The 21,321-nt window shown below is 38.7% G+C and overlaps 1 protein-coding gene across 2 annotated transcripts in view; it reads right to left on the bottom strand.

Annotated features, from left to right (window-relative positions):
• Positions 1 to 21,321, bottom strand: part of LOC149087004 (sodium/potassium-transporting ATPase subunit alpha-B-like) — a 130,806-nt gene that overhangs the window by 17,354 nt on the left and 92,131 nt on the right. For both annotated transcript variants that reach the window (XM_089231222.1, XM_089231221.1), the window contains exons 5-13: positions 19,409 to 19,522; positions 16,989 to 17,241; positions 10,422 to 10,690; positions 10,094 to 10,292; positions 2,662 to 2,773; positions 1,725 to 1,857; positions 1,402 to 1,594; positions 1,060 to 1,235; positions 209 to 345 (exon numbers count right to left, since the gene is read on the bottom strand). In XM_089231222.1, the coding sequence (XP_089087348.1) occupies positions 209 to 345; positions 1,060 to 1,235; positions 1,402 to 1,594; positions 1,725 to 1,857; positions 2,662 to 2,773; positions 10,094 to 10,292; positions 10,422 to 10,690; positions 16,989 to 17,241; positions 19,409 to 19,522 (1,586 nt within the window). The remainder of the gene's footprint in view (positions 1 to 208; positions 346 to 1,059; positions 1,236 to 1,401; positions 1,595 to 1,724; positions 1,858 to 2,661; positions 2,774 to 10,093; positions 10,293 to 10,421; positions 10,691 to 16,988; positions 17,242 to 19,408; positions 19,523 to 21,321) is intronic.

Here is a 21,321-nt window from a genome sequence, read left to right as displayed (position 1 = left end):
GAATGTAAGTAAGTACTCGGAATATAAATAAAGAAAATGTATTGTTTTATGGAACAGAATATACCGACGGGACTTGTTACACATCAGAATACAACTTACGCTTATTCGATAACGCGTGATAACTATGTTGACATTTATTTGTACAGAATGGCAATAGTCTCTATCGCTAGATTTTTAATTTCACTCGGAAATGCCAATATGTCTTTACCTTGGATTGACTTCTTCGACTGGAATGTTCAGTCTCTGAGCAATGTCATCTACTGTTTCATTGCCTTCAGAGATGATGCCCACGGCTTTGGCAATAGCTTTGGCTGTAATTGGATGATCACCGGTGACCATAATAACCTTTATAAAGAGGAGTACGAGAGAGTTAGTTATACAATCAATACATGCATTTCCTACCCAGCTGGTTTGTGAATCGGATTCCAGAATTGATACATTAAATAGATAGTGCAGTGAATGGCATTTCAACAGGTAGAAAACACGGGGTGTTTCAGAAAGGACTCTCTAACTTTGAAATTGCATAACGTGGAAACATAAACAGAAAGATGAAGCAAGTAGCTCGTTTTACGGGCAGACCTGGAATTTGAAATACGCCGGTTTGTGAAATTAGTTACAGCTTTTTCCAATAGATGACGCCACATTCCTGTAAACAGTGGTTGATATTGTCTTTCGCAAACATTGGTCACAAATCACATTGGAATAAATTCGAAATGGTTGCCTTGCCTAGCAAGGACACGACACAGTTCAAAGCTATTTTCCTACGATGGTCACAACTGAACTATTCTAGCTGAGACAGCATTGAGGACTCTCATTATAAACAATGATCTTCAAATAGCCCCACAGAAAGAATTCTTGAGATAAAACTACCGTGGTTGCCACCTGTCAGTTAAAACTACAGCTAATTTTGCAAATCGGTGTGTTTGAAATTCCGGTCATGCCCATCAAGCGTATCCACTTGTTCCATCTTTCTACCACTGTTTCTAAGTTATGCCATTTCAAAGTTAGGGAGACTTTTCTGAGACACTCCGTGTGAGATCAGTGGGTCTCAGAACCAACCTTTATTCCAGCGCTCCGGCATTTAGCTACTGCATCCGGTACAGCAGCCCTAGGTGGATCGATCATCGATATGAGTCCAATGAATCGCAGACCGGACAGGGGAAAGTTCTGTTCGTCTGCATCAAACGGATAACCGGATGGAAACTTCTCCAGAGGCAGAACATAGTCACAGAAACCTGCAAAAATTAATAGGTGCTGTAAATCATCAGGAAAAACGCTTACAAAACGTCTTATTAACGACCAGAAAATTCGTTTCTTTTGTGTTACAATAATAATTGGTCCATCGTTTTTGAATCTTCATATTTTGAGAAAGAAGTGGTGATCACAGTCATCACATCTCACCGATGACTCTTTCTCCGAGGCCACCGAGTTCAAGGTAGGCGTTGTTGAAAGCCTCCTTCATCTCTTCGTCCAAGACTTTCTCTTCGCCATTGATGTAGATGGTTGAGCATCGATCCAATATCCTCTCAGGGGCACCTTTCATGCAGAGCACGTAACCACGATGGTTGGGGTCGTCTGTCTCGTGGATTGTCACCTGAATTTGGCGGAAAAAAAAATTGGTGAATATCTTATACAAACAGTATGTATATAGTGTGTGCATTTTTTCAAATAATATCCCGGAAAGTTTATAAGCCTTAAGAACGTTGAAGGAGAACTGAACTCACGTGATATTTATTCGTAGAGTTGAATGGAATTTCACAAATTTTAGGATTTTTTTGCCTGTAGGCGGTGACATTTCCAACGGCAAGCTCCATGCATTTCAAGATGGCGGATTCGGAAGCGTCACCCGTGCACTCTCTGCAAACAAAAGAAAAACAATCAAGTATTACACGATTATTGTGTTAGTCATTGAGCTACTCTTGAAGTACTAGTTTTGGGAAAACAACTACTAGTATTTCATTTCTTTCTTTCAAACCAAGCAAGTGAGTTTTGAAACAATTTACTACCTAGTGAGTTGTGCCGGAAGTGTACGTACCTAACAGTCTGAGCGCGTATCAAGGTATTGTGTCTGATTTTTCAGTGCTGCCATCTATATTTCAAAAGTGAAGTGTAATGATTGAATTACATTTGTGCCATTTGTAGGTCTGTTGCTCTCTGTGGCGAGACTTTTTTTATAGGGGGAGATCGGCTCGCATAACTACTACTACCACTTAACCGTACCTCGTATACAGTCCTCCGCGGAATTTCTCAGAAATAGGTATACGCAGGAGCGTGATGCGTGACCCTAACGAATTTATGTTATCATAATTGTGTTTGTTTCGTTTTCTGCTAGTGGTGCCATCGGTCTCCCATATTTTGAAGTAAAGGCGGTAAATGCTTGTATTTTCATGTTATGTAAGAATAGCGTTTTAGAAAAAAATAAACTGTCTACCGTGGGTGAAAATTAAATATACATAAGATGATAATATGAATAGATGTGTAATTTTTCCGACAGGTTTGCCGGGGTCATCTGTCAACAATAGAAGTGATGTCACCTAAAAAGATGCGCATCAATACAGCGGTAGAGAAATTAATGATAAATATAAGAAGAACACGGTTCGGCCTGTTTATCAGTTGGAAACTACTACTACGCACTACGGTACGAATGTGGATGAATCTTACCTTTTAGGAATAGGTGTATTCTCTTGTCCCGCTTTGAAATCAGCTCGACTGCACAGGCAGCAAACTCTGGATAAGCTCTTCCATCCTGTCGATGTCTTATCATATTGCATACCTGGTTTGGTTAAAAAAAAATGACTCTTTTAAAAACTGTTAATTATGATAACAAAAACTGAAATTTTCAAAATTGAGGAGCTTATATTCAAAATAGAACTTTAGCTAAAAGTAGAACTAAAAAAACGTATTCCTCTGGAATACATTTGCTTCGCAAAAGTAGAAAATACTTTTGTGAAGCAAATGTATTTGTTTGTACTCTTATTGGAAGTTAAACGATAGAGAGGACCGTGTAGAAATTTTGATTTTTATTTTGCGACACATTTTATTTTCACCCTCCAAATTGGTGCAGGGTGATTTTTGAACACATTTTGAGCATTTTCTAAATTAGAACCACATCTTTACGACGAACGGTTTATGAGATAAAAGCCGAATTAGGCCTTACAGGACACCCTGTATAATTTAAGATGTAATTGCTATTTTATGTACATACTGTGTGTTTCGAGAGACAGACGGCTTCTTCCTCAGCCTAAGCTATGAAGGATAGATATTTTGTAGATATTATGCTGAGGTGAACTCGGAGAGAAAAGCCATTCTGTCTCCGCCGTGACTCTAGCCCATGCCCCTCTTGCATACCGCTACCATCTACACCACTGGGAGACACGATCCTGCTTTCCTTATTTCACGCACTGTGGCGCGAGACGCTGAAGATCCCTCTCTAGAGTCCAACCTCTGGGGGTGGGGGCAGGGTCGTGTCTCCAGTGGTGTAGATCAGTGGTTCTCAATCTTTGGTAGCTCGCGGCCCGGTTTCATTTATTTTTGTACGTGGAAGGCCCGGTCAAATACACGACTAACAGAAAATGAATGGGAGGGGGGGGGGGGAAGCGGCCAATCACTCGCGGGCCGTTATGAAAGATGTCGGGGAAAACAGAAAAATTGAGAAACACTGGTGTAAATGGTAAAATGCTTGTCCGGTATGAAAAAGGGCCTGGGTTCAAGCAGCACCTCCTAGAGATAGAAGGCCTCTGCACTGTTTGCCATAAACGTCATTCAGACTACCTAGCAAGTTTTGTCACATTTCGAAACACAGCATCCTATTTCGTTTCTTCTTATTTTGGCGTGAAATCTTCCTGATTGGCTCACAAATACCTCATAGTGATTGGATGTGGGGCATAGAAATCACCAATTCTGAGCCCGATCGTTTCTCTTCCTCACAAAGATGACACTGACACGAGCAGGGAATTTTTCTCCCTGAATATTCGGAGGGAAAATGGGCTACTTACTGACGTCATAAGCAGACTGCGGAGGCCTTCTATCTCTAGGAGGTGTTGGTTCAAGTCCCAGCGGAGATTTAAGACTACTTGTCTTTCCGAATTCACCTCAGCATAATATCCAGAAAAAGTGTTTCCTTGATACTGTGCATCCTTTGAGATTTATCACTATTCAAATCTACAGTTAAATTTAATTGCAACAAAATTTATGTTTATAAATAAGGAAGAGAAATATTTTCTCGAAATGATCGTAATCGATTATTAATATAAGCATAGTAAGGTATCCTTAACTATGTGTGTGAGGGTAGTTAACTACCACTTCACCAACTCTGGCCCTATCGCTGTATTGCAATGGGTTGGAAATGAAGGCGCTGTCTATTGGCGGTCGCCTCAAATTCGTTAGGGAAAATAGCTTATCGATAGCCTCCCTCGGATTCGAACACAGGACCGTGATAGCAACCTTCAAGGTGGTAGATGGGCATCTTACCACCCCGCCACTCGGGTGAACCGTAAGTTACTGACACTTAAATTACTTAACAGACTAGTTACTGTAACATCCAACGAATACTGAAATGGAAGAATTTCATCTACAAATTTTAATGATCCACACATAAATAATAATTTGTATCATAATTATTTGCATCCGGCAAACAAAATAATCTGATTATTTCAACATTCACTTGATGTTTTATGAGGAGAGTCAGAAATTGGAATCAATATCCTACGATTGATTTTTTTATGGTAAAATACGAAATATGAGCAAATAAAGAGGGAATCTGACCATATGCTATTCCACTTAATACATCTACAGAGTGAAATGGTAATTATAATGATAAAAAATTTGATACGGTTGATTCTCAATCGTAAAAATGCCAACTGCTAAAATTCTTTGTTTTTTTCCCCCTTCTGTAACCAGTGTCTTAAGGCTTCTTTGAACTGACTATTCGAGAGCTGCTTGTCAAACGTCTATCTGCTAAGTTAATTAAAAACTGTCCCCTCCCGCCGAAGAGGCAGAAGCCATTTTGTCGTTTTCAACGCCCAGCGCTGTTGCAAGTACAATGGTCATTTTGTGGAGAAAAGAGAAGGGCGTATGCTAAGCCAGCTTAGTGATTCTTTATGGGGGGAAAGCAAGGCAGTATATTTACGGCCAGGACCATTTGGAAGTCGAAAAGTTCACACGTAAAAATACGGCCTAGACCGTTTGGAAAGCATCAACTTCACACGTACATATACGTGCAGAACCGTCAGTCGGTTAACGCACAACCGGGCACGGCCCAGAGGACTCAAGAGAAGAGGGGCCTCAGGAAAATGAGAAGCAGTTGAATTTTTCAAGAATTTGCCAGAAACGGCCTCAGTGAAATCACTTGGCCCGGGGGCCCACGATGCTCTTAAGACGGCCCTGTCTCTAACACGCCGACAGAAATTCATCTCGTTTTGAATGAAGTTTCTTCCAGGTACTAATAGAGTAAGTTCTGGATTTCTATTATTTCCAAAGTCAGCGTTTTTCTGAAACTTTTTTCCCTGACTACGGCTCCCTTGGCTTTGCATAGTTTGGCCGCGGCTCGCCAGAAGGGAACGATCTTAGGAACCGAATAATATAGAAAAAACTAGTCTGTCACGTGACTCGTCTACCATCGTGAAGGTTGTTGTCTGGGTCCCGGGTACGAACCCAAGGGAGGATATGGGTAAGATATTTTCCCTAACGAACTCGAGGCGCCACCGATAGACAGCGCCTTCACTTCCACACATCTCACTAATGGCAGTAAATTGCAATATAGCGATATGGCCAGAGTTGGTGTTTGGTGAAGTAGTCTGTCACGTGAAATGCGGGACTATCAAACTACACAATGAATCACTCTCTTTAACCCGACACACCGCCCTAGATGCCACAACTGCACAAAATTTTCGGGCACACATCATTTCACCAACACTTCGTGACGCTTCTAGGAGTCAGCTTCGAGAACCACAATCTTACGTCACTGACATACAGTAGAACTTGGTTAATTTTGAATAATTCAAATTTTTACGAACTCCATCTTTATGCTATACAATTTAACGTTATGTTTTTTTGTTTAACTCGAACTTTTTACGAATTTTTTTGGATAATTCGAAGAGTTGGAGGGAAAAAAATCATGATTTTTTTTGTATGAGTAAAATTTAGTTTGGAAAAATTCTACAAGAGAATCCAAACTTTTTGCTTTTCTCGACCAAGTTGTTGAACCACAAATCTTTAAAAACAAAAATAAGCTTGAAAATTCTGATTTTCCTCTACTCTTTTTTTTCATAATTTAATGTCCCCATCTTGACATTGTTCAGCTGGATTGCATCGAGAATATGTACCATTTAATACCGTTTATGCTTTTCAACCTATAGATCAAGGTGTAGCATCCAAAATCTGAATCTTTTTGTCGCCATTAAGAGTGTTATTTATTTATTTATGCAATATATAAATAAATTACATTTGGTTCTGGGGCCTATACAAGAGGATGTGATTTGAAATGACAAAGATATTGTTTGATATTGGACAAACAACTAGTGATAGTTGGGGATTCGACAATAGAGCTTGGCAGCTTTTACCATTCACCAATGGTATGAGGAAAGAAGCTGTATTTGAAGTAGTCAACTGGAAGCAAAAATAGGTTTTATTTTAAGGGAATGGTCGAGTCTTCGGGATATGTAGGATGGTTTGGCTAAGATACCAAGGTAAATTACACAGTCATCAGCAAATAATCTAGTGGTGCAGTTGAGGGACTCTGGCAGGTCATTGATGTAAATTAAGAAAAGTAAGGGGAGAGGACCGATCTTTGAGGGAGTCCCAGACTTAACGGGGGCAGATGGGGAGTTATGATCATTAGAATGGACAATGTTTTAGGAAAGCCTCCACCCAGTTAAGTAATTGTACGTTGAGGCCAAGGTTGGAGAGTTTAAGGAGAAGTTTATTATGGGGAACGTTATCAAAGGCTTTAGAGAAATCTAGGAATACGATATCAGTTTGTAGGTTTTTATCAATGGCTCTCGAGAGGTCGTGGATGAAGAGTGCCAATTAAGAGGTAATAGAGAGAAAGCCGTGTTGGTTGGAAGAAAAAAGGTGATTGAGTCTAAGTGGATACGGATTTCTTTTGCTACAATATATATATATATAGTATGAAAAATATCGAAAAGTTCAGATTGTAATACGTTAGTGAAAGTATATTCCCTTGACAGCGTAAGACAATGATAAGCAAAATTTTTGGGAAACAGTTTCATAACGGATGATCATGAACAGTTTCCGTAGGCTTTGAACAGGGTCAAGAAATTCTGTAGTGATGACGATTCCAGAACAGTGGAATAATGTATCAGCTAAGATCAATTATTACATTTATAAATTATTAAAATTTGGGAAGAAAGTTTCGTAACTGGTGGTAAAATTTTAATAATTGATAATCATTAACCTTTTGTAAATGTTGACGATTAAATTGCAATTTGTAGATTAGTTGAATAATTCGAATTTTGGATATTTCGAACTTTTTTCCCAGTGACTTTTGACTTAGCTTTATCAAAGTTCGACTGTAGTCGTTGTGAGTAACAAAAATTGATAATTTTAGTCGTCGATATCTCGACGAATTCTCATTCAGATGTAACGGGTTCAATTTTCTTCATTATAATAGAGAATTTTTGATTGGAGATCGTTACAAAAAATGATAATTTTTAGATCCTCCCTAATGAACATTTTAGTGGAGCTCAAACGTCTATTTCCTTCTTTTTGCTCTGATGCTTATTTTCATGATTTACTTTAATTTCAGCAACAATCCTATGGAAATTTTATTTCTTTCGTAAAAACTTCGTGAAACACCCTACATATTGAAATATTCCAGCATCCTTCAAAATTTTCGAGTCTTTTTACTGAAAGGTGCACACGTTTAACTTGCTCTGCCGTGTCTCTCTCTGTCTATCACATCAAAATAAGAAAGATTATAGAAACACGGGGAAGTTAAAAATTTATACTGAGAGGTTTTCAGTCTGGCTTTTACAGTAATCGGTTTAGTTAGAATATCTCTTCTACATGGCGTTCGATATGGTTAATGGACTGTTGAATTTCCGGTGCTAGATGCCTTTAAAATTTTCTAAAATGAAGGTGATGCTTTTCAAAATTCTATAAATATGAGTGATGATGCTTCCGTGTGTATTAGAAGTTTAGCTTTGATCGATTCAAGAAGTTTTAAATCCGGGGAAATTCAGGCCCGTGATACACATGTTACTAAGTAGCTCGAAAGTGGGATACTTTCCGGCAACATAGTAGCGTGTGTAAATTTTTTTCGGCAAAAATTCTAAACACCTTCCTAAAAGTGTGGTGCACAAAAAAATTTGTAAAAGTAGTCTGATAAATTTTTTGATAGAATGTGGGATTCAGTGAGTGACATAATTGGGAAATACATTTTTCTTTGGTCATCGGGAACAAAGTCCATGGGATAGCATGGTATGTTTTATTACACCCACGCTCATCAGAAATCCTACATCTCACTTTCGTTTGTTTCAACGGCTTTGAAATTTTTTGTGTAGGAATCACTCGCTGAAGTAAAGCTGTCAGAAGCCACCTAAATTCATTTTTTGCCTTCAAATCAGCTTAACCTTTTGTGGATCTATGTCGAGGTGGAATCGACATCAGGAAAAACCGGTACTTCATTATTACGATCCTTACGAGTCCTTACGATGACAGGAGGGTCCCTGTGAATTTGGCTTCTTAGCTGAACTTGTAAACTATACAAACAATGCAATATTTCGCATTCGGGGGCTTTCCTCATTGCGGAAGAGGCGATGTAAAGTACAAACTGCACCGATGAAGCACCAAGCACCGAAAAAAATCTCTGGACCGCAAAAGGTTAAGTAGAAACAGATAGAATTTCGAAAATACTCGAAAAATAGTTGAAGTTGGAAGGAGAAAAATGAAGTAAACTCTCTCTCGAACACACAATAACCAAATAAACTTAGAAGAAAAATGCTCAGAGCTTTCGGGACCAAAACTAAGATGAAGAGAAAATTAATTAATTAGCTGATTCCAAAAATTATCCCATGAAACTATTCGCATTCATTCGCTTTATCTAAGGCAATGGCTGCTTCGGTTTATCTTCATCTGCTCATTGCCTTCAATCTTGGGGTGGAAAAACTAGTTTTATGGCGAAAGTATTGTCTAATCCAGGGGTGACCAACCTTTTTCCCGGACGTACCATAATCAAGATTATTGTCCGTCCAGTTTTAAGGGACACGAGCATTCTCACCGTTCCTGCAAAATATTGTTCGACTGTCGTATTTCTTAAAAATGTCACGCTAATTGGGCTTTAATTTTAGGACATAATTATGGCAATAAACTTTCTATGAGCGTTTCCCCCCCCCCTAGAATTCATGGATATACAATGTAGTTGTCCACATGGGGATCATACAATGCATGATCCCCATGTGGACGATCTTGAAACTCTTTCAGCAACTATGCTTTTCTCTATAACGGAAAACCGCACAGAATTGCATCGAATAGAAAGTCATCACATAATTATTATTTTAAGAGTGCTTAATATAGTAATATAATTAATATACTTAATATAGTACTAAATGTAGGTTTGGTAGCTTACAAGACCATCATTCATAAGTTCGGGATTAAGTTTGGTGAAAGATCTTTTACAAATGTTGAAAAAAACCCACCAATAAGCATTGGTTACATTCAGTTGAATGTAAACGATCCTCCTATTGGTTGCGTTTCAAGTTTTACGAAAGAACTTTTACAAAACTTTTAAAGTATAATCCCAGCATGGGAAAAGGATTGTTTAAAAGTTCGAGACAATTTCTTTGATTGAAAAATGGAGTAGAATTTCTCTTTTCTCTTTTGAAAAGTGTTCGCGTGCCACTCTTGATACCATGGTGTGCCAATTGTGGCACGTGTGCCGTGGGTTGGTCACCCCTAGTCTAATCATTAAAAAAACAACAGCGTAGGGAACAGATATTAGCTGTAGCGATAATATTGACGTCACACTTTGCACAAAGATGGTGGACAAGTCAGCCTTGGGTTTCCATCAGCAATTTGTTTATCCAATCGTGAACAATCAACGTAATCCTCTGATTGCGAAGCACGAGATTTTCACCTGATTGATCCTCGGTGGTATCAGCTTCTATGATCTGGTTGTCGAACCACATGTGAGCGACGGTCATCCTGTTTTGGGTGAGGGTTCCCGTCTTGTCCGAGCAGATAGTCGATGTCGAACCTAATGTCTCTACGGCTTCCAGATTCTTGACCAAGCAGTTCTTTTGCGCCATCCTCTTGGCAGTAAGTGTTAAACATACCTTAAACGACAGAAAACACGAAACTTTTATAAAAGTCCCGATGACGCCAAATAACGTCTACGTATTGAGAGATATCAAGGAAAGTGGAAATACTGATTCACACAAGAATCCAGTGTAATTGATTCTTACGGTGACGGTAGCCAGTAGACCTTCTGGCACGTTGGCTACGATGATTCCGATTAAGAAGATGACGGCGTCCAGCCAGTGGTAGCCCAGGAAGAAAGCCGTGATGAAGAAGATCATGCCAAGGAACACGGCTACTCCCGTTATCAAATGGATGAAGTGGGCGATCTCACGGGCTATCGGCGTGTCTCCCATCTCCAGGCCTGAAGCCAGATTCGCTATGCGGCCCATCACTGTCCTGTCTCCTGTGTTTATTACGATTCCTCTTCCGGTTCCTGCGTGGATGAAAGCAAAGTAAAAAATTCAGCGTTTTTGTACGAACATAATTGTTATACATGCAATTCTTATATACGTTTACAGCCTATACACAGGGTATCCAAAAATAGATAGCAGGTGGTTTTCATAATAGAATGGCAAGCAAACAGTGATAATTATTTTGGCAAGAGATTAGAAGGATTCAATGAGGTCAGGAATCACTTTCTTGTGTAATTATACTAATGTCTCTGACAAATGTCTCAGCGGACGGCATTTTATGTTTGGCAAGGATGCGAATAAATTGACCACCGTAGTTGCCGAATCTCCGTCTATGTGACTCTCTTCCTTTGAGAGTAATGAAAAGAAGCCACGAACTTTCAGAATCGAAGGAAACTCTCGGAATTAAGCGAAACTCCAGTCATGAATGCGAAGCCTCGTTCGAGTAGTAGTGACCTGTAGGTTATTGCTGATGTCGTACTTCGTTTATACAGTACATGACTTGCGATAGCGGAAGATGATGGACACTTCGAGAACATCGCTTTTCGGTGATAGACAGCTTCAGAAGTCTAAGTGCTACCTGTTTGTGACATTTGGTAAAGACACAAATAATCTCCCCTGAAAGAATAATTTCAATAACTCTATCATCGTTAGCCTAGCCATTTTTATGAACTATCAGTTTATTTCGGGACAATCCGTACATCAATGTCCTGTCTCCAATTTATATCCCCATATTACGCGATGATTTCAGTAATTTTTTCCGTTGAAGGCTATTACAGATAATGCCCTTCACGATCGTCATTTTTTGAGGGCAGAATACCAAATCTTTCCGCAGATTCGCACTTGCTGTGTTTTACAGCATGTGACTAACTTCGAGGCGCGAATGCGAGCCAATCCCTTCGATAAAAAATCTCACCATAGAGAGCAGCACCTACAGACCCACAACGGTACAAATATCGAATCATTATGCTTCACTCATATTTAGAAAAATTGACGACATATGGCAGCACTGCAAACAACAAGCATTACACAGAAAGAAACTGCACGTTAGGTTCACAACACGTACACATCTGGCATGCAGCGATTCGTTAGAAATTCCGTTGAGGAATGTGTACGGGGTGCATGTATAGCTAAGCAGTACACTGATCAAAATGGCGCTTTGTGGGGGATATTGAATTTAAAATATTATATTGAAATAAAAAAATTAAAAAGTAATTAATGTAAAACAACGTGAATGATGAAAATCAGAATCCCTTCGTATGTAGAAATCATTCATAAGATGTAGAATTTGTCTTTCAGTAAAAATAAAACGTATGAGCCTATCATCCCAAGAATTTCAACAGACCGATATTAACCAGAACTAGTCCACCTGCAATCCGATTGAAGACTCAGAAATATACAGCATTTATAAAATAGTATTACCCCCCGAAGCAGAATGTACCAAAAACTCCAATGCACGTAGACAGAATAATCGATGCTGTAGCAGAATAATGTCAGGAAAAATCTTAGGAAAAGATGAAAAATAACTCTTCTCTCTGTACACAATATTATGGGTTTATTCATTATGAGTTCCAAAATTTGAAGGGTTATTTTCACTCTTTAACGAAATTTGGAGGAGTAAAATTGAATTTCGATGCTTGAATCATGCATCTAGATGTGTATTGCACTGTGCTATATAACTCCTCTTTCTCAATACGTTTTGTGGAATTCATGTAGTTTCACACCCTCTAGGTCACTGTTTTTGTCCTTCGCTCACCTAGTCATTCCTTTGATCCCTCACATGATTGCACACTTTCTTGATTTGTAATCCAATTGGCCTGGATTTTTTTTAAATCACACTATCTCGTTCAAATTCAAAACAAAGATCAGCTTCGCGAGTATCAGTAATAAGAAAATTTTCTTCTTTGAAAGATCTCTGGTTTCCGGGATTCCGTGGTGTTTGATACGGAACCCCAGAGTTCCGCGGAACATCAGTTGGAAACCTGTGGGCTATAGATGACACGATGGAAGAATATTCAATGCGTCAAAGATTTGTGGTAAGAAATGATGCCACAAAACTTGATGGTTTTTCAATAATGATTTCGTTAACAATCTTTTGTTTGAGCAATGTTTTAGTTAACAATGATTCAAAATGATGGGTTTTAGTAATGAGTACTCTTTAACAATATTTTCAATAAATAATGTTTTCAATATAAATGGCTTTTCAATGATTTGAAATAATGTTTTCAATACCAATGGAGTTTCACAAATGATTTAGCAACTGGCCTTGGATAATGATTCCGTCTACAACTGGACAATTCTTTTTCGTCGATAATGATTTAAAAAATGGTGGTTTCAGTAATAACTGTTCTCTCTCGGTAGTTATTTATTTAAAATCACGTTTTTCATCCGGATTGTTGGCTTCAAACAACGATTGATTGACTAAGGTTGATTTCGTTATCAGCTTTGCAACAACGATTCAACAATCAGCTTTGCAACAATGATTCAACAATCAGCTTTGCAACAATGATTCAATAATCAGCTTTGCAACAATGATTTCACAAACAATCAGCTTTGCAACAATGATTTCACAAACAATCAGCTTTGCAAAAATGATTTCACAAACAATCAGCTTTTCAACAATGTTTCAAGATAACAGTCAGCTTTCTACAGCTATCGCCCTAATTGTTATGCATCTGGGACCTCTGTCCCTTCTCGTACTTTTCGGGTGGGCTTTGTGGCGGATGCCATGGGGGGAATGGGTTGGGTTTCTGGGTTTGATGGGCACTCTGGTCCACCGTGGGAGGCTTGACTGCTTTCCTACATGCTCCCTATACGTTAGAGGTTCCTGTTGGAATGTTAACGTAGGTGTGTGTGTATTGTTCTCACGTCGGCTTTGTAATAGTTTCAAGTTAACAATGTGCTTTCTAACAATGTTTCAAGTTAACAATGTGCTTTCTAACAATGTTTCAAGTTAACAATGTGCTTTCTAACAATGTTTCAAGTTAACAATCATCTTTGTAACAATGTTCCTAGTTAACAATGATTCAGAACTATGCTCTTCGTAATAATTGGTTTCCAATAAATAAAATTGGTTCTAATTATTTTGAAATAATGTTTTTAATCCCAATGAATTTCCAACAATGTCGGCACTGACTGTCCTATTTGAAGTAAAGCTTGTTGATTGTTGGTAACCAACAATCACTTGAAATAAATTTTGGTTCTGATTGTTGGTTTCCAACGATGATTTCGTTAACAATTGGCTTCGGACAATGTGTTCTGGTAAACAATTATTCGGAATAATGGTTTCAGTAATGATTGATTAAAAACTATGATTTCAAATATTGTTTTCGTTATCAATCACTGGTTACCAAAAATTGTTTAGCAATTATGGTCGATGACTTCATTGAAAATTAGCTTCGCAAAATGTTTTAGTTGTTCATAACGATCTTTTTAGTAATGGCTGGTTTTTTCCAACGATGTTTGTAATAACAGTAGGTTTCCTACAATAATCATCATTTATTCTTGGTTAACTGATTACCCTTACTACTTATGAGTTTATTACAAAAGTTATTAGTAGTTCGGGGCAAAATGTATTCCACCCGACGTAGAATTGATAAAGCAAAAGCTATATTGTATAAAATTAGAGCTTACAGTCAAGTGGTCAAGTATATTCATACATGGGTAATCGATAATTCCAAAAAACACTCAATCACCTTATTTTTGGCACCTTAATCGCTATCTGTAGACAGATAATAAAAGCCCGAAACTATCGCACCATCATAAAATCGATAAAATGCCATCTTTTTCAGGAAAATAAATAATGTTGGCACACACACACATGTGACTTTTATTTTGCGAGGGCGGCAACGACAAAGTGACCATAATAATATTTATATATGTCTTTGGAATTCTTTGTGGAAGTGTCTTCTTTGAATGTCAAAAGATAGACTTGTCTTTTCATAGGCAATGCACGAGCCATCCTTTTCACTTCCCGAGGCCGTAATTTGCCTTTTCATTTTTTTTTTTTCCTCACTTGGTATTTTGAATCGAGGCACTCTATCGTGATTGGATGGACATTTTTTTTTCTTTGTTATAATGTTACTGCCAATACATGTCACGATTCCGGTGACCACACCCATGATGGGCAGAGAATGGTGTCCAAGAGCCATGTTGAAGGCTTCCTGCGGAGGAAAAACTATCACGAACGGATACTTACTGATTTTTTGTTTTCATTTTTGACCTACATAATGAAACCTACAAAGTATGGTATAGAATTATCGAATGCTCAAATAAATGGTTCTTAATCCGATGGCGAAAAATGATACAAAGCCAAAAAACAAACGCGTTATTAGTTGTCGGGTGAGTTCCTGACGCTTATTCAGGTTGATGATGATAATCAATTAATCCAACTTCTTTTGCGAAGAAATTTCTTTAATATTTTTTTGTGTGAGTAGACCACAAACATGCTTTCTTTGAAATAGAGGTTCTTTGGGTCGTAGGGAGTTCTGAGATGGGTGATTTAAATCTACCAATAGCCGGGGTGGATCTTGAGGTATGGGTCCCGCCCCTTCAGATTCGCAGGGGCTTCCGAGAAGGGTCGTACGCATTTACTTACAGCCAAGGCTTTTTGAGCTATGGGTCACTACCCAAACTTGATTCACAGGGGCTTGCGAGACGAGTCGTTGAAATCCACTTACAGTCACGGATTCTTGAGCGTGATTCTTGATTATGACCCAATCTTGATTGCAATCTTCCTTAGATGAGTCATAGTAATCCACTAACACAGCCAAGAGTTATTGAGCTATGGGTTCCACACCTTCTGCTTCACAGGGGCTTCCGAGAAGGGCCGTATGAATTCACTTACTGCTAAGGGTTTTGAACTATGGGTCACAACCCAAGCTTGGTTAGCAGGGGCATCCTAGACGAGTCGTACGAATCCACTTTCAGTCCTGTTATAAATGCACTTACTGATTTACTGGTTTCACTAATTTCGAAGGACAGACAGTCCCACGGGTAGCAAAGGTAATCTTGTTATTTATTTTGGGTCGCGCCTGAAAAAGGTTAAGAATCCCTGCTCTAAAAAGTACGGGACATCGCCAATTCTCACCAAAGGTGAGCAAAGGTTGCTAATTACAGTACCTCTAAAATCACTGATAAACCGCCAATGGCGGTAAATCAGGTTGATGTATGAATCGATTACTGTAATTAAATTTTCTTCCCAATATTTTTTTCAGTGTGAGTAGGCTGGTCGTATTCCCTCTAAAAATGCGGGACATCGCCAATTTTCACCCAAAGGTTAGAATGTACCTCTAAAACATAGTTTCCCAAACTCCTTGTTCCATCGCCCCCTTCATCAGCAATTTTCCCCCCTCATCGCCCCCCCCCCCAACTCAAGTGAATCCATAGGATTCAATGTTAAGTGCGTAGCTTCTATCGCTCCTTGGACCATTCCATCGCCCACAAGGGGGGCGATATTGCCCACTTTGGGAAATACTGCTCTAAAATAACTGAGAAACAGCCAATGAAGGGAAATGAGGCTGATGAACTGATCAATTCATTTTTTTTTCAGAATTTTTCGAAGGAATTTTTGGGATAATTTAGTGTGAGTAGGATAATCTCATATTTTTTCTGTAAGATACAAGACATTGCCAATCGTCACCAAAGGTGAGCAACGTTGCCCATTACCTCTAAAATCACCGAGGAACCGCCAATGGCAGTAAATGAATCTGTATTGCAAATCACAGTGTACTGAAATGTATTGCACGAAAAAAGTCCAAAAAAATGACAAATATGTGAGATGAATATTCATATTTATAGTCATAGTTAGGCTGACCACATTTCTCCGAGTAAAGTACAGAAAATACCCCAAGTACAGAACGACGGAAAATCGTCAGTTGTCGCCATAATTGATGTCAAGGGGGGGGGGTGGAGTTGTCAATTATTGTTATATGAGAAATCACCAATGGCGGGAAATGAAGCACTACCACAAATCACAGTGAGTTAAAGTGAATTTTCGGGGGGGAGGGGGGAATGGCAAACATGTGAGATGAATATTCATATTTTTAGTCATAATTATTACAATATAATTTATATAGAGGGGCAAATATATATATAATTATTTTTATTCTATATTTCATTAGTGTAATTTTAAGAATGAAAATTCAAGTTGAAAGTATGGGAAGAATGGAATATTTTTATTAAAAAAAACCCCGGAACAGTCAAAGTTACGGAAAAGTAAGGGGAATGTCCCGTAAAATATGGTTATAAGGTCACGTTAGGTCTAATTTTTTTTTAGGCTGAAACCATGCGATGTGAGAAGGTATTTGCGCTGATATTCACCTTCGACGCAGTTGGTGGAGAAATAAGCGAGGTTCCTGGTTTCCAGAGGGTTTTCATTCGTGCATTCGGGTGATCGGGTCTGAGGCTCTGATTCTCCAGTCAGCGAAGAATTGTCCACCTTGCAAGAGCTTGAACTTATAATCCGGATGTCCGCTGGGATTCTGTCGCCACCTTTCACTTCGACAACGTCTCCGACGACCACACCTTCGGCTGGGATAGTGTATTTCTGGCCTTCCCTTATGATAGTGGCGTACTGTGGACAAACAAAAAACGATATTATGTCTACGCATTTTGACGGAACACCGTCATTGAATGCATAATATCTAAGTATGAAAGCATAACACATGTATACTATGCGTTACTAGAGTGAGCTTGTTACATTCAGAATTTGCATGTTTCTATTCGTTAAATTTTCAAACTCTGCTGATACGTCTAAATTTCAATTTTTAAGGTCCAGATTGCGTCCTTATATACGGTCCATACATGTAAACAAAACAGGTTGTTGGCTGTCCCTGTCCGATCTAACCCTGAGATGGCGCTCCATTGACTTATGAGGATTTGAAGGAATTGACTTGGAGCTATATCCGCATCTTCTCACGACTCCATCATTACTCGACTTCACCACGAGAACATACAGATTTCGTTCTAAGTCGATTCTTTCAAATCCTCATAACTCAATTGAAGGTATCGTGCTTTACTCCCAACATGAGGACCCAGGCTGGAGTCCCGTTGATGACACAGTGGTGGGTCGGCTGAGGTTTGTTTTCTATCCAACTTCGAGTCGCGAATGCGAGCCGGTATACCATTTGGAAAAAGAGGGCAGGTCTCCGCAGAGACTTCAACACGATACTTACATAACATGAAAATTGAAGCATTTGCCAATTTCTCTTCAAAATATGGAAGACAGACAAGCACAACTCTGACAACATAAATACGTTAGGGCCACGCATACAACACGTGGGGGTCCTTGGAAAGGTTTCGGATGTATGTGATGATAAAACATTTAAATTTTGTTTTTACATTATTGTGTGGCAGGGACGTAGGATTGACCTTTGGAGGAGGGCATACTGGATTTGGGGGGGGGGGGTGCCCCCCTGGAACTTCTTTCTGAGAATTTTCAGTTAGTAGCTTTCAAAAAAGCTGTTTAATTTAACAGAAATTGATTAAGACAACATGTATTTATGGGTTGTCTAACTAAAATTTCGAAACAAATTATCTTTAAAGGTATTTTATTTTGAAATTTTAGTTCTTTTACAAAGATATTTAAAAAATACTCCAAATCTTTGATTGTCTTTGGGGGGGGGGGGGCACGAACCTCATGTGCCCCTCTCTTCGTACGCCTCTGTCCCTCTGTCATGTGTTAAATATTATTTTGTAAAGGGAGCCGTGGCCTTCGTCTTATTAGCAGGCAGATGGCCTAACCTTCATCCTTTCGGCGAGAAGAGCCTGTGAAACACAAAAGGCCAGTTTTGTGTTTCTACGAACAATCCGTTGAGGAGTCCATAGCCTCCATTTTTTCGGTGCAAGTGGGAGGGGGTCTGTGGAACATAAAAGGTCAAGAATTATTGCTCTGAAGCAGTGGATTCTCAACCTCTGGAAGCCAGCAGTCCGGTTTATCTCTACTTTGTGAGTGGAAAGCCAGGTCATATACACAACTAATGGGAAATAAATGAGTAAAAATGAAACAGTGAACCACTCACGGCTCGGTTTGACTGATGTCAGGACCTGGCGGTTGAGAAACACTGCTCTAAAGCAACATGGCTCAAACTTGAGGTCCTCAGTCTTCAGTGGTCTAGTGTTTTCTGGTTACGACATAGAGACGAAGGTGATCAGAATCTCTGGGTTAGAAAAAACTGCGATAGGACCATGAGCATCAGACAGAGGGGTGATGAGAAAATTTAGAGGACGTTTTTCACGTTATTCTGATGGAAAAACGCATAAGTATAAATTATAATTTACTTCCAACTTCTCAACTAAAAAAAGTTAACCCGAAAGTCCTCCCAATAGTCCCCGTCAACCACCAAATTTGTTCAAAGATGTAACGTGAGCCTTTACAAAATCCGAGAAGAAACATCCATTCTCCCACCGAAGCTGATTACACTTTATTGGAGGAATACACGCCCACGTAAAGTTAGCTCAATCTTTCCTTAAGTTTCATTAACAAGGGATTGGACATCAAGGCTCTAAAAGATAATATCTAGACTAGATTTAGGCATCCGAGTATGAAAGCCGAGCTTGTTCAGGGCCAGTTCTTATTACTCGCGGCTTAACCTGCACCGTAACTGTTGTCTTAACGAAGTCATTATATCCGAACGGAGAAAATTCCTGACGAGATTATCCTCAAGGAAGCATTAACTACCTCCCGCTTTTGACGAGTTTTATAGACGTTATATATGTAGGTTGTTATTATTATTACTTACTTGAGGAACCATGTTTTTGAAAGATTCCATGATCTTAGAGCTTCTGGCTTCTTGGTAATAGGAGAAACATCCGGTAACGATCACTACAACAGACAATACGATGCCCAGGTACAGCTGGAAAAGACATCGTGAAAAATAAAACGAAAATACATTTGAATATGCAAACATATTATGGGTGAAATCATTAATAAAAAATTATTTATCTTTCTGAGGATACATCGATATTTTATCTTTTTGGGGATATATCAATATTTTATCTTTTTGGGGATATATCAATATTTTATCTTTTTGGGGATATATCAATATTTTATCTTTTTGGGGATATATCAATATTTTATCTTTTTGGGGATATATCAATATTTTATCTTTTTGGGGATATATCAATATTTTATCTTTTTGGGGATATATCAATATTCTATCTTTTGCTGAGGTAAATCAATATGTTCAATCATTAATAAATCTCTCTTTAAGCGGAGTAGCAGAAATCACTAAACCCCCCCTTTAAATTGCCATACCTTTTTTAATGAAGCAGGCTTCAATTTTCACCAGTTGCAAACTAACGGGTATAAAGGAAAAATGTTCCACTGAGAAATCAACTTTACAGTCGTGAATGTTGCCAACCCCTTACGTACAGGCTTTTGGCAATAAATTTGGATTATCTGTATTTGAAGTATCTGCGATAAAACTGGTTTCCTTGTTTGTATGTTAGACATAGAAGGGGGGGACAATATTAGTTTGCAGGCAGTATATATACAGTGGAACTTCGGTTAACGAGCTTAATTCGTTCCGCCAACGTGCTCGTTATACGAAATATATTTTATACGTTATACATACGTATAAAATATATTTATACATAATATATATACATAATACATCGTTATACGTGCACTTTACGAATTGGCCGGCAAAAGCCCGAATGATCTCTGAAAATCGAATTTGAACCAAACCTCTCAGCCATTTCCGAATTGGCCACACTTCAAGCATTGGCAGTAACATATGTTTGTATTTCACTTTCATCCGCACATTTTCACTTTCTCACCATCTCACTTATTTTTTCTCTTTCGCTCTTTCTTATAAATATATAGTAGAAAGATGAATTATATGTGGATTGAAAAAATCGCTAAACAGGGATAAATAGAACGGAGAAGGGAATAAAAAACAACTTTTCCGTGCTGTGGATCATAACGAAGTTTCGGGATGATGAGAAAAGAGGTTAAAAAATAGGTGAACTGGGATGAAATCATTCCATTTGCGTTCGGACGAGATAACTCGTCCCTGATCTTTAAGGGGTTAAAGGGTAAAATATCAGTATTCTCTTATAATAAGGATTCCCTGAGGTTAAATTGGAAATGACTATTGAGCAGAAAATCCATGTATGTTTTGGCAATAGGATCATAATAAATGAGCATGTTTTTTTGTTTATTCCTTTCTCCTTGTTGGAATGCCAAAGGACGAGAAGTTGGAATCCGACGATTTTCTACGGTCGTAGAATGGTCGAGAAGCTCTGAACAATCTCGTGAAGGACCTTGAAGAATTCCGCTATCTCTCATCATATCATCGGCGCCCCCTTTTTCCTCTGCACATCAAGGCGAAAGTCTATAACTTCTTTGTTTTCGGTCTTCATACATAACAAAGCAAGTCTGACCGAACAAAAGCGTAAGACTTGTCAGATAGAGATCCTGGCGAAGAGATTGGTATGTGGCTTCGACTCATATCATCAGAGAGACGGACGACGCTGCAGCGGTCGGTCGATCGATAACGCTATTGTGGATAGCAAGGGACGCGGAAAGATGACGTTATTATTGTGAATGCAGAAGAGAAAATTGGAGATATTATACCAAGAATGAATTATGGTTGTTAAGATAATTTTTTTGATTCAGTTCAATTGCTTCAAAAGTACCATTCAAACAAAC

Source organism: Pholcus phalangioides, unplaced genomic scaffold (assembly GCF_987345545.1).
Source record: "Pholcus phalangioides strain wild (caught in Gottingen) unplaced genomic scaffold, Ppha-v1.0 ptg000004l_1, whole genome shotgun sequence".
NCBI lineage: Eukaryota > Metazoa > Arthropoda > Arachnida > Araneae > Pholcidae > Pholcus > Pholcus phalangioides.
Note: the sequence above shows the minus strand (reverse complement) of the source record. Positions and strands in the feature narration are given on the sequence as shown.